Source organism: Panulirus ornatus, chromosome 2 (genome assembly GCF_036320965.1).
Source record: "Panulirus ornatus isolate Po-2019 chromosome 2, ASM3632096v1, whole genome shotgun sequence".
Classification (NCBI taxonomy): Eukaryota; Metazoa; Arthropoda; class Malacostraca; order Decapoda; family Palinuridae; genus Panulirus; species Panulirus ornatus.
This window is the reverse complement of record NC_092225.1, coordinates 82583007-82597285: the sequence shown is the minus strand read 5'-3', so window position 1 is coordinate 82597285 and position 14279 is coordinate 82583007. Positions and strand designations below refer to the sequence as shown.

General features: G+C 40.5%; 1 protein-coding gene and 1 pseudogene across 2 annotated transcripts in view; both read right to left on the bottom strand.

The window, feature by feature from the left end:
• LOC139757783 (uncharacterized) overlaps positions 1-14279 on the bottom strand; it is a 151647-nt gene that overhangs the window by 102466 nt on the left and 34902 nt on the right. For both annotated transcript variants that reach the window (XM_071678589.1, XM_071678599.1), the window contains exons 3-4: positions 9221-9383; positions 3881-3988 (exon numbers count right to left, since the gene is read on the bottom strand). In XM_071678589.1, the coding sequence (XP_071534690.1) occupies positions 3881-3988; positions 9221-9383 (271 nt within the window). The remainder of the gene's footprint in view (positions 1-3880; positions 3989-9220; positions 9384-14279) is intronic.
• On the bottom strand, positions 5901-5996 carry LOC139759193 (U6 spliceosomal RNA; annotated as a pseudogene).

Below are 14279 nucleotides of genomic sequence, written 5' to 3'. Positions count from 1 at the left end.
TTTCTTCCCACACCATTAATTCTTAATACATTCCACAAAGCTGTCTTTATCAACCCTATCATATGCCTTCTCCAGATCCATAAATGCCACATACAAATCCATCTATTTCTCTAAGTATTCCTCACACACATTCTTGAAGTAAACACCTGATCCATGCACCCTCTACACTTCTGAAACAACACTGCTCCTCCCTAGTATGGTGCTCTGTACATGCCTTCACCTTCTCATTCAATACTCTCCCATACAACTTAACAGGTTTACTCAACAAACTTATACCTCTGAAGTTTTAACACTAACCTTCGTCACCCTTGCCTTTACATAACAGCACTACATTCATTCTGGTGATAGTTAGGCACCTAATTATCATAATGATAAGCCTTACCAACTAATCTACAACACAGTTGCCCCACTTCTTAATAAATTCAACTGCAATACTATCCACTCAAGCTGCCTTGCCACATTTCATCTTAAGGCTTTCACTACCTCTTCTCTCTTCCTCATTCCACACTCCATACCTCTCTCACTTCATATACCACCTCGATCCAAACACCCTACATCTGCCACTATATCATCAAACACATTCAACAGTCCTTCAAAATATTCACTCCATCTCCTTACTTCATCACAACCAGTTATCACCTTCCCTCTTACCCTTCACTTATGTTCCCATTTGTTCTTTTGTTTTTCACATATCAATTACCTCCTTCCAAAGATCATATTCACCTAAATATTTACTGATAATCACACCTTAACTATCATTTGCACTCTTTTTCAACCTTTGCACCTTCCTCTTGACCTCCTGCTGCTTTCTCTCACACATCCCTGAATCATTCACTCATTCCCTATGAGTACTTACAAACGCCCCTCTATTCTCTTTCACTAGCAACTTTACTTCTTCATGCCACCACTCACTACCCTTTCTATACTGCTATAATGCCCACTTTCCACCTTTTGCACACAACATGCATCTCTTGTACATGCCAAAACTGTTTTCCTAAATACCTCCCATTCCTCACCAACTCCCCTTGCTTCATTCACTCTCACCTTTTGCCATTCTGCACTTAATCTCTCCTGGTGTTTCTTCACATAAGTCTCTCTTCCTAGCTTTCTTACTCTCCTCCCACCAATACAGTTTCCTGTATTCTTGCCTCCACAAGAAAAGACATCTTACCAGCTGCCCCTACATGCTCATTTACACCTGAAAGTCTCTCTTTTACTACCATATCAATTAAAATGTAATAAAATAATGACTGCTGACCATCTCTCCTACTCACTGCCAGAAGCAAAGAAGTTTTTCTCAAGGTAGTAAGGCATGTGTACGAGCGGGAAGAGAGGAAAGTGAATGGATCCAAATGAAGGCTAGTCTGCAGCAGGTGTGTGTGATGACACTATGGTTGTTCAGTTCATTTATTAATGGGGTGGTGAGTGAGGTAATTGAGAGTTTTGAAGAAAGGGGCATGCATGCACTCTGTGGGGGATGAGAGGGCCTGGGAAGTGAGTCAGTTGTTGTTTGCTGATGATACAGCAATGGTGAAGGATTAGAGTGATAAAACTGTCCCTCTACACTGCTAAGCCTAATAACCCTACTTTCAATTCACATCTACTCTCAACTTACCCATTTAACACATTCTTCCAAACTCAAGACACCAACTTCTGCAGTTTCTCACTCAAATCTGTCACAAGTGCTATGTTATTAGTAAACAACTAACTCACTTTCCAAGCCCCCTCATCTCCTAAAAACTGTTTACTTGCCCCTCCATCCAAGACTCTTGCATTTACTTCCCTCACCACCCTCATCCATAAACATACTAAACAGCCACTGATATCACATGCACCTCCTGCAAACCAACCTTCACTCTTCTCTCTTCTATCAACTTTCCTTCCACACCATATATTCTGAAGACATTCCACATGCTATCTCCATCAACCCTGTCATGTGTCTCTCTCTTCTCTTTCACTAATAATCTTATTTCTTCATCCCACCACTCACTACCCTTTCTAATCCCACGCTTCTTATGCCACAAGCATCTTTTGCACAAGCCATCACTGCTTCCCTAAATACATCCCATTCCTCCCCCATTCCCCTTACGTCCTTTGTTTTCACATTTTTCCATTCTGTACTCAGTCTCTCCTGGTACTTCCTCACACAAGTCTCCCTCCCAAGCTCACCTACTCTCACCACTTTCTTCACCCCAACATTCTCTCCTCTTTTCTGAAAACCCATACAAATCTTCACCTTTGCCTCCACAAGATAATGGTCAGACATCCCTCCAGTTGCACCTCTCAGCACATTAACATCCAAAAGTCTCTCTTTTGCGCGCCTATCAATTAACACATAATCCAATAATGCTCTCTGGCCATCTCTCCTCCTCTCCTACATATACTTATGTATATCTCTCTTTTTAAACCAGGTATTCCCAATCACCAGTCCTTTTTCAGCACATAAATCTACAAGCTCTTCACCATTTCCACTTACAACACTGAACACCCCATGTACACCAATTATTCCCTCAACTGCCACATTACTCACCTTTGCATTCAAATCACCCATCACTATAACCCGTTCTCATGCATCAAAACTACTAACACACTCACTCAGCTGCTCCCAAAACACTTGCCTCTCATGATCTTTTTTCTCATGCCCAGGTGCATATGCACCAATAATCACCCATCTCTCTCCATCAACTTTCAGTTTTACCCATATCAATCTAGAGTTTACTTCCTTACATTCTATCACATACTCCCACAACTCCTGTTTCAGGAGTAGTGCTACTCCTTCCCTTGCTCTTGTCCTCTAACTAACCCCTGACTTTACTCCCAAGACATTCCCAAACCACTCTTCCCCTTTACCCTTAAGCTTCGTTTCACTCAGAGCCAAAACATCCAGGTTCCTTTCCTCAAACATACTACCTATCTCTCCTTTTTTCACATCTTGGTTACATCCACACACATTTAGACACCCCAATCTGAGCCTACGAGGAGGATGAGCACTCCCCGCGTGACTCCTTCTTCTGTTTCCCATTTTAGAAAAATACAAACTCTGCACCTGCTGTATTCACTACTAGCTTACATTCAGAGGTAACATCCCAATTCCTTTACAATGTTTTGCAATTCTTCAACATTTTCAATCATTAGTGCTGCATCATCCAAACAAAAAATTCTACTGCTTCAATGTCTTTCTAATTTTCCTTCACCTATGACATTAGTAGCTTGGATGTTGCCATCCATATAAACAATGAACAATCTTGGATAAATACCATACATTAAACCCTAGAAAGCTTATTCATTCCCTCCTTATTCCTGAACTGTCTCTGTACAAATCCTTTATTGCAATCCAAAAAATCTCCTACTCACCTAACAAACCAATTCAAAAATTCAAAAGGAAAGTAATTTTGAAATGCTTACAGTTAAGAATGCCTAATCAGCAGTTCACTGTAACTGTTTGCCATGAAACAATAATCTTTCACTTTCAAGCCATTCTCAAGTGTTATTTTCTGAGTAAAGTTCTAAACCACATGTTAGAAAAGTGTGATATACAGAATGGTGCATGATGATAATCTAGTAAATAATTGTAGTTTTAAGACAACGGCCATAGGAACAGAGAGAAAATAATAATGAGTGCTATAAGTGCTACAATGAAAAAAAATTGAGGGAGAAATTTTGATTAAAGGAAAATATGTGCAAAACACGTCAAGGCTAGGGCAAAAGTAGTTTCAGGGATTAGGAAGCATGAAGCTACCTGTGTAAGAGATACTGCACCGACAAGTGAAGTATGATTTACCAATTATAAACTGACACAGATAATGAATCAAATTCTTTTGGTGTTCTAAACTAACATATGGGGCTCAAAAAAATATAGTCAGTGACAACAATGACTCACCTGGCACCTGAACTGCACAGCCTGCTCTAAAGCTGGATCAATTTCAAGCATGTCTGTTTTTCCTCTTTTAGATGGTAAAACCTCAGCTTCCACCTCATCGCCCTTTCTCTGAAAATAAAAATCATATCTTACAAAAATTGAATGGTTGCATTCAACAGTTTTCAAATACTTCAAACTAAATATTACATGACCCATATTACAAATATGATCCTTCACACAAAATTTCCATAAAATTCAGCCACAAAATACGTGCTTTCCCTACAATAGTTACATTCTTATAAGTAAATGTTAGTTACATTCTTATAAGTAAATGTACTCCTTTAGTTTGTCATTCATCCTGATGTGTGGTCTTTTCAGACACCATTTCCATTTCACATTACTACAATATGCTCCTGTTTATCTTTCTACATCCGTTTCTTTCTCATGTCAGTACATGTACGAATGAGGGGAGAAAATATGAGAGTATGAGGAGGGGAGAAAATATGAGAGTATGAGAAAAATGCACCCTGATCACAGAGGATGAGTTTCTGCACAAGACCTCTGTTGTGCAAGAGGATATGACACACAATATGCCTGATCCTAAAATTTTCTGTAAGCTGTAATATACTTTCATACGCAAGGCAGAAAATCAAACTTGTAAATAACTAAGCTTTTAAAACAGAACATAGTTTATCAATCCTGTTCCTTGTATGACTTAAAACAAAATACAGAATTTCTCTGTACAATGATCTGACTTCTGTTGTTTAGTATCCAATTATATACTTCACATGTACACTGTCACCAGTGGATTTGGAGAACAGTACAAAGTCTAACCTCCTTTGATCAAGCAAACATCCTTGTGGGCAACAATGTCATACAAATGAAAAAACTTAGTACACAATCTCTGATTTAAAAGAGTGAGTTATCCTCCACACCCATGGCAGATTATGTTAACAATCTCATCAGCCTGAAGGGTCAAACTGTGTGTGTGTGTGTGTGTGTGTGTGTGTGTGTGTGTGTGTGTGTTTGTGTGTGTGTGTGTGTGTGTGTGTGTGTGTGTGTGTGTGTGTGTGTGTGTGTGCGCGCGCGTGTGCAAACTACAATCCTTTAATAACCCTCTACTCTGTTTTAAATAGGGACTGCTTCATAACACAGGAAGGTTACAAAATAATAAATAATGGTGTGCTTAACTTGGCTTTTATTTGTTTGCTATTCAACACAAAAAATCAAATTTTCATTCCATCCTGAATACATGAGTTTATCTAAAGCTAAGCCTGTGCTGTGTTTCAACTCTATATTCCATATACTGCAGTTCTCAAGAAGGAACCTATATATGAGAGACAACTACAGATAAAGAGCTATGACAATACCTCACAGCTTATGATACAAGCTGGAAACCATTTTGCATTTTTCTCCACTAACAAGTTAAATACACTAGTACAAAATGTAGGATACTAAATATGAAAACTATTTTCCCTCTAAAGCAATGTACTGTGAACATAAGATACACTTCTTGGAAATACCAGCTACAAGCCAACTGAACCTCACATTCAGTGAGAAGACAGTAACCCATGCACACTCTGCGAATAAGTTGGTGGTATTTGCAGCCAACACTTATCTTTCAGGTCCAGCACTGGCCAATCAACAATGACTAACAGGCTAACGTTCCTAACACACCTCTAATCAACTACTCAAACTCACACACTTTGCAGACTGAGTGCACCAAAGCCAAGGTGCTCACAGAAGATATAAGAAAAAAGTTTTCAAAGGAGGGAGATGAAGGACAAACACAGTAACAAAATCAGGAAAGCACTGCTTATTGGTAACACCTATGATAGCAAAGGTGTTTTAATTTTCAAATGCAACATTTCTCCTCTACTGTTTGTTTCAAAAGATGACATCACACTCACTTGAAGCCACATAAAGATGAGTTAGGAGAAAAACCTTCAAATGAGCAACCTTAAAGCAAAAAACTTTCATTAGTGAATCAAAAGGAAACTGGAAATTGATTCTCCTGAACCATAAGGTATATCCACAATATCAAAAAATGGAACACCTCATTATTTGCATGTCATCCTTGTTCAGGGGCCCTGATTATCTTCCCTTTATCTTAAAAAAAATTATTATTTTTCATTATTTTTTATTATACTTTGTCGCTGTCTCCCGCGTTTGCGAGGTAGTGCAAGGAAACAGACGATAGAAATGGCCCAACCCCCCCCCATACACATGTATATACATACGTCCACACACGCAAATATACATACCTACACAGCTTTCCATGGCTTACCCCAGACGCTTCACATGCCTTGATTCAATCCACTGACAGCACGTCAACCCCGGTATACCACATCGCTCCAATTCACTCTATTCCTTGCCCTCCTTTCACCCTCCTGCATGTTCAGGCCCCGATCACACAAAATCTTTTTCACTCCATCTTTCCACCTCCAATTTGGTCTCCCTCTTCTCCTCGTTCCCTCCATCTCCGACACATATATTCCCTTGGTCAATCTTTCCTCACTCATTCTCTCCATGTGCCCGAACCATTTCAAAACACCCTCTTCTGCTCTCTCAACCACGCTCTTTTTATTTCCACACATCTCTCTTACCCTTACGTTACTCACTCGATCAAACCACCTCACACCACACATTGTCCTCAAACATCTCATTTCCAGCACATCCATCCTCCTGCGCACAACTCTATCCATAGCCCACGCCTCGCAACCATACAACATTGTTGGAACCACTATTCCTTCAAACATACCCATTTTTGCTTTCCGAGATAATGTTCTCGACTTCCACACATTCTTCAAGGCCCCCAGAATTTTCGCCCCCTCCCCCACCCTATGATCCACTTCCGCTTCCATGACTAAATTTCATCCTCAGATAAAACTGGTTAATCTAAATCCATACAAGGTTATAAAGACAAGATTTAGCATTCAGACACAGCACAACTACAGTTTATATGAAAAATTGAGGAGGAAACTGACCAAAAATATTCTGGACTATAAATGGTCTGAGACTAAAAGCTCCCAAATAAACTGTGGGAGATGAAAGACAACCAGAGATGTAACTATCAAATTTGGCCTGTTTGGAAAAAACCCAATTCAGAGACTGAAGTTCTTGATAGCACTCTCATAAGACAATAGCACTACTAACACTATCCTCTGGTGACAAGAGTTAAAGAACTCTAGCAAGCATAAGCTACTTCAAAAATATCAGATTCTTCAATAAAGACAAAAGGAATTTCAGGCTGAACTGTACTGAAATAAGTAACAAGCTTAATGTTGGATGAAAATTCAAATGTTAGCTTCCTCCAAACTTTTATTTGTACAAGGTTTGAGAAAAAAAACTTATTCATATTTGTCTGCTACTTCCTCTGTCAGTAAGGTAGCATTCAAAACAGATGGTTGATCCTCAGAGGGTAAAAGACACTCATTTGGAGCTTTCCTCTGTTCCTTTTTTGGAAAGTAATACAAGAGGGGAAGATTTTGTGCTGCCTCCCTCTGACCTTTTCAGTTGCCTTCTATACTATGAAGGAGATACACAAGCAGTATTCTTTCTACACATCACCGGGGATAGAAAAAGCTATTAAATCTAAGGAAGTCTGGAAAATACCCAAAGGTTTAAACCAAGGAGTAGGGCACTGCTGAAGGTGCTTCTGTCATGAAGGTGTGTCCAAACTGGACTACTGAACCCCTAAACCTATAGGGGAGAAAGAATACTTCCCAGGTATTCCCTGCTTGTTGTAGAAGGCGACTAAAAGGGGAGCAAGCAGGGGGCTGGAAATCTTTCTCGTTTTAAATTTTCCAAAAGAAGGAACAAAGAAGGGGGCCAAGTGAGGATATTCCCTCTAAAGCTCAGTCCTCTGTTCTTAATGCTACCTTGCTAATGCAGGACATGGTGAATATGTGTAGAAAAAAAATCTAAGAGAACCTTTCCCATCAAAAAAATTACAAATATTGTGGCTCTAATAGGTTGATAGAGATGCTTTGTGGAAGGAATTAAAAGTGCATGGTGTGGAAGGTAAGTTACAAGAAGCAGTGAAAGGTTTTTATCAAGGATGTAAGGCATGTGTATGAGTAGGAAGAGAGGAAAGTGATTGGTTCTGTGAACGTCGGTTTGTGGCAGAGGTGTGTGATGTCTCCATGGTTGTTTAATTTGTTTATGGATGGGGTTGTTAGGGAGGTGAATGCAAGAGTTTTGGAGAGAGGGGCAAGAATGCACTCTGTTGTGGATGAGAGGGCTTGAGAAGTGAGTCAGTTGTTGTTCGCTGATGATACAGCGCTGGTGGCTGATTCAAGAGAGAAACTGCAGAAGTTGGTGGCTGTGTGAAAGAAGAAAGCTGAGAGTAAATGTGAATAAGAGCAAGGTAATTAGGTTCAGTAGGGTTGAGGGACAAACAAATTGGGAGGTAAGTTTGAATGGAGAAAAACTGGAGGAAAAGAAGTGTTTTAGATATCTGGGAGTGGACTTGGCAGTGGATGGAACCTATTTGTAAACAGAAGTGAGTCACAGGGTGGCGGAAGGGGCGAAGGGGAGAAGGTTCTGGGAGCGTTGAAGAATGTGCGGAAAGCGAGAACATTATCTCGGAGAGCAAAAACGGGTATGCTTGAGGGAACAGTAGTTCAAACAATGTTATATGGTTGCGAGGCATGGGCTATAGATAGAGTTGTGCGGAGGAGGGTTGATGTGTTGGAAATGAGATGGTTGAGGACAATATGCGATGTGAGGTGGTTTGATCGAGTAAGTAATGAAAAGGTAAGAGAGATGTGTGGTAACAAAAAGAGTGTGGCTGACAGAGCAGAAGAGGGTGTATTGAAATGGTTTGGTCACATGGAGAGAATAAATGAGGAAAGATTGGCAAAGGGGATATATGTGTCAGAGGAGGAGGGAGCAAAGAGAAGTGGGATATCAAATTGGAGGTGGAAGGATGGAGTGAAAAAGGTTTTGAGCGATCGGGGCCTGAACATACAGGAGGGTGAAAGGCACACAAGTAATAAAGTGAATTGGAAAGATGTGGTATACCAGGGTCAACGTGCTGTCAATGGATTGTACCAGGGAATGTGAAGTGTATGGGGTAAACCATGGAAAGTTTTGTGGGGCCTGGATGTGGAAAGGGAGCTGTGGTTTCGGTGCATTACACATGACATCTAGAGACTGAAATGTATTGGTATGTATATGTGCATGTGTGGGTGTTTATGTATATACATGAGTAGGTGGGTGGGTTGGGCCATTCTTTTGTCTGTTTCCTTGCACTACCTAACGCAGGAGACAGTGATTAAGTATAATAATAATAAAGAAAAAATTTACTATACAGAACTTCCATGCACACAACTGAAAACTATGTCAAAGTATACCAACCTTAACTGGTGTAGGCTTTTTACGGTAAGGACTATGATAACATTTCAGAAAATGTTGAGATATCTGAGGTCGAGTCTTGAACGTCATCTTGCAGAACGAACACATATAAAGAGGTGACTTTTCTACTTTCACTTCCTCCTTCTTACAGCTTCTCATATGTTTTCTGCAAGAGAGAATACTAATTAACTTTCTAAATAAGTCTTCTGAAGTTAGTTACATCACATGTCACAAGTACAATGAGTCTCCATTACATCTAATCATGCTACTACCCTTAGTTAAATTACAGAGCATACATAAATGTGCGCATGTGGGTGTTTATGTATATACATGTGTATGTGGGTGGGTTGGGCCATTCTTTCATCTGTTTCCTTGCGCTACCTCGCTTACGTGGGAGACAGCGTCAGAGTATAATAATGATAATAAGATAAAAAAACATAAATTCAGTAAGTTGCATGATAAAGAATGTTCCAACAAATTGGGGCCCATAAGCGTAAAGGAAAACTCCCTCTCTATACAGTATAAACAAGAAAATACCAACCACTTAATAGTCAAAAAGAAACACAACAACAATCCAATATCACACTTAAGAAAGAAATATGTAAGATGAGGATTTAAGTTTGAGATAATCTTCAAGCATACTACTGAGCAACCTTATAATGAAAGAAAAGCCCACATATCCTATATCAAAAGTCTGAAAACAACTTTCACTAGAAGTTATGGAAACTTATCATTTTTGTCTATTCGCTTAATTCCTAATTCTACGAGACAGATGAAGTATACACAAGGTCCATCGTAAAGTGACATTTCATAGAGCAACATTGCATTAAATCAACATATGAAAATTAGGGTAAAACTTCCTAGAATGAAACAGTTTTGCAACAGCAACAGAGTTGAAAAAAAATTAACTTTTCTTATTATATTTTCAAACACAGTATTCTTATCCATTAATAATGAAAAGTATTAAGATATTAAGTAGAAATGAGAGTTGGGGTGAGAGAGTATCATTAAATTTTAGGGAGAATAAAAAGATGTTCTGGAAGGAGGTAAATAAAGTGCGTAAGACAAGGGAGCAAATGGGAACTTCAGTGAAGGGCGCAAATGGGGAGGTGATAACAAGTAGTGGTGATGTGAGAAGGAGATGGAGTGAGTATTTTGAAGGTTTGTTGAATGTGTTTGATGATAGAGTGGCAGATATAGGGTGTTTTGGTCGAGGTGGTGTGCAAAGTGAGAGGGTTAGGGAAAATGATTTGGTAAACAGAGAAGAGGTAGTGAAAGCTTTGCGGAAGATGAAAGCCGGCAAGGCAGCAGGTTTGGATGGTATTGCAGTGGAATTTATTAAAAAAGGGGGTGACTGTATTGTTGACTGGTTGGTAAGGTTATTTAATGTATGTATGACTCACGGTGAGGTGCCTGAGGATTGGCGGAATGCGTGCATAGTGCCATTGTACAAAGGCAAAGGGGATAAGAGTGAGTGCTCAAATTACAGAGGTATAAGTTTGGTGAGTATTCCTGGTAAATTATATGGGAGGGTATTGATTGAGAGGGTGAAGGCATGTACAGAGCATCAGACTGGGGAAGAGCAGTGTGGTTTCAGAAGTGGTAGAGGATGTGTGGATCAGGTGTTTGCTTTGAAGAATGTATGAGAAATACTTAGAAAAGCAAATGGATTTGTATGTAGCATTTATGGATCTGGAGAAGGCATATGATAGAGTTGATAGAGATGCTCTGTGGAAGGTATTAAGAATATATGGTGTGGGAGGCAAGTTGTTAGAAGCAGTGAAAAGTTTTTATCGAGGATGTAAGGCATGTGTACGTGTAGGAAGAGAGGAAAGTGATTGGTTCTCAGTGAATGTAGGTTTGCGGCAGGGGTGTGTGATGTCTCCATGGTTGTTTAATTTGTTTATGGATGGGGTTGTTAGGGAGGTGAATGCAAGAGTTTTGGAAAGAGGGGCAAGTATGAAGTCTGTTGGGGATGAGAGAGCTTGGGAAGTGAGTCAGTTGTTGTTCGCTGATGATACAGCGCTGGTGGCTGATTCATATGAGAAACTGCAGAAGCTGGTGACTGAGTTTGGTAAAGTGTGTGAAAGAAGAAAGTTAAGAGTAAATGTGAATAAGAGCAAGGTTATTAGGTACAGTAGGGTTGAGGGTCAAGTCAATTGGGAGGTGAGTTTGAATGGAGAAAAACTGGAGGAAGTGAAGTGTTTTAGATATCTGGGAGTGGATCTGGCAGCGGATGGAACCATGGAAGCGGAAGTGGATCATAGGGTGGGGGAGGGGGCGAAAATTCTGGGAGCCTTGAAGAATGTGTGGAAGTCGAGAACATTATCTCGGAAAGCAAAAATGGGTATGTTTGAAGGAATAGTGGTTCCAACAATGTTGTATGGTTGCGAGGCGTGGGCTATGGATAGAGTTGTGCACAGGAGGATGGATGTGCTGGAAATGAGATGTTTGAGGACAATGTGTGGTGTGAGGTGGTTTGATCGAGTAAGTAACGTAAGGGTAAGAGAGATGTGTGGAAATAAAAAGAGCGTGGTTGAGAGAGCAGAAGAGGGTGTTTTGAAATGGTTTGGGCACATGGAGAGAATGAGTGAGGAAAGATTGACCAAGAGGATATATGTGTCGGAGGTGGAGGGAACGAGGAGAAGAGGGAGACCAAATTGGAGGTGGAAAGATGGAGTGAAAAAGATTTTGTGTGATCGGGGCCTGAACATGCAGGAGGGTGAAAGGAGGGCAAGGAATAGAGTGAATTGGAGCGATGTGGTATACCGGGGTTGACGTGCTGTCAGTGGATTGAATCGGGGCATGTGAAGCGTCTGGGGTAAACCATGGAAAGCTGTGTAGGTATGTATATTTGCGTGTGTGGACGTATGTATATACATGTGTATGGGGGTGGGTTGGGCTATTTCTTTCGTCTGTTTCCTTGCGCTACCTCGCAAACGCGGGAGACAGCGGAAAAAAAAAAAAAAAAAAAAAAAAAAAAAATAAGATATTATAAGTAATGTAAAGGTAAGAGATGTGTGGAAATAAATAGAGTGTGGTTGAGAGAGCAGAAGAGGGAGAGTTGAAATGGATTGGACATATGAGGAGAATAAGTGAGGATGACTGACAAAGAGGATATATGGGTCAGAGGTGGAAGGAACAAGGAAAAGAGGAAGACCAAGCTGGAGATGGTGGGATGGCATGAAAAAAATTCTCTCCATATGTCCAAACAATTTTAACAAAGCCTCCTCTGCTCTATCAACCACACTCTTTATTACTACACATCTCGTTTACCTTTTCATTACTTACTCGATCAAACCACCTCACACCACATACTGCCCTCAAACATTCCATTTCCAACACATCCACCCTCTGCCATACAACCCTATCGATAGCCCATGCCTTGCAACCATATAATATTGTTGGAACTACTATTCCTTCGAACATACCCATTTTATGCATTCCAAGATAATATTCTCTCTTTCAGCACATTCTTCAACACTCCCAGAACCTTCGCCCCCTCCCCCACCCTATGACTCACTTCCACTTCCATTCGCTGCTAAGTCCACTCCTAGATATCTAAGACACTTCACTTCCTCCAATTTTTCTCCATCCAAACTTACATCCCAACTAACTTGTCCCTCAACCGTGCAGAACCTAATAACCTTGCTCTTATTCACATTTACTCTCAACTTTCTCCTTTCACACACTTTTCCAAACTCGGTCACCAACGTCTGCAGTTTCTCACTCGAATAAGCCACCAGTGCTGTATCATAGGTGAACAACAACTGACTCACTTATCAAGCCCTCTCATTCCCAATAGACAGCATACTCATCCCTCTCTCCAAAACTCTTGCATCTACCTCCATAACCACCCCATCCAAAAACAAATTAAACAAACATGGGGACATCATACCAATCACTCTCCTCTCTTACAACTCAAACATGCCTTAAATCCTTGATAAAAACTTCTAACTGCTTCTAGCAGCTTACCTCCCACATCATATACTCTTAAGTCCTTCCGCAAACCATCTCTATCAACCCTATCATGTGCCTTCTCCAGATCCATAAATGCTATACACAAATCCATCTGCTTTTCTAAGAATTTCTCATATGTATTCTTCAAAGCAAATACCTGATCCAAACATCCTCTACCACTTCTGAAACCATAATCATCCTCTCCAATCTGATGCTCTCTACATGCCCTCATCCTCTTAGTCCCATACAATTTTCAAGGAATACTCAACAAACTCATGCCTCTGTAGTTTGAACACTCACCTTTATCCCCTTTCCTTTGTACAATGGCACTATACATGTATTCTGCCAATCCTTAGGCACTTCACCATGATCCATACATATACTGAATATCCTTACCAACCAATCAACAACACAGTCACCCCCATTCTCAATAAATCCAACTACAATACCATCCACATCTGCCGCCTTGCCAGATTTCATCCTCCACAAGGCTTTCACCACCTCCTCTCTCTTCAACAAACCACTCTCCCTGACTCTCTCACATCGCACATCATCCTGACCAAAGCACCCTACATCTGCCACTCTATCATCAAACACATTCAACAAACTTCAAAATACTCACTCCATCTCCCCCTCACTTCATCACTACCTGTCATCACTTCCCCCCTTGCCCCCTTCACCGATGTCCCCATTTGTTCTCTTGTCTTACACACGTTATTTACCTCCTCCCAAAACATCTTTCCTCACTCATTCTCTCCATGTGACCATACATTTCAAAACACCCTCTTCTGCTCTCTCAACCACACTCTTTTTATTACCACACCTCTCTCTTACCCTTTCATACTCGATCAAACCACCTCACACCACATATTGTCCTCAAACATCTCATTTCCAACGCATCCACTCTCCTCCGCACAACTCTATAGCCATGGTCATATCACATATCACACAGCTAGCCTCACACATGCGTGTATCCCAAAACTTTCGTTCAGCTCTCCATCCACTCTTGCACACACATTTGCTCAATTATGGAAGGCATTTACACCATCCAACAGTTTTCCCCCCCTATACCACATATCCTTAACACATCCTATAAAGCATT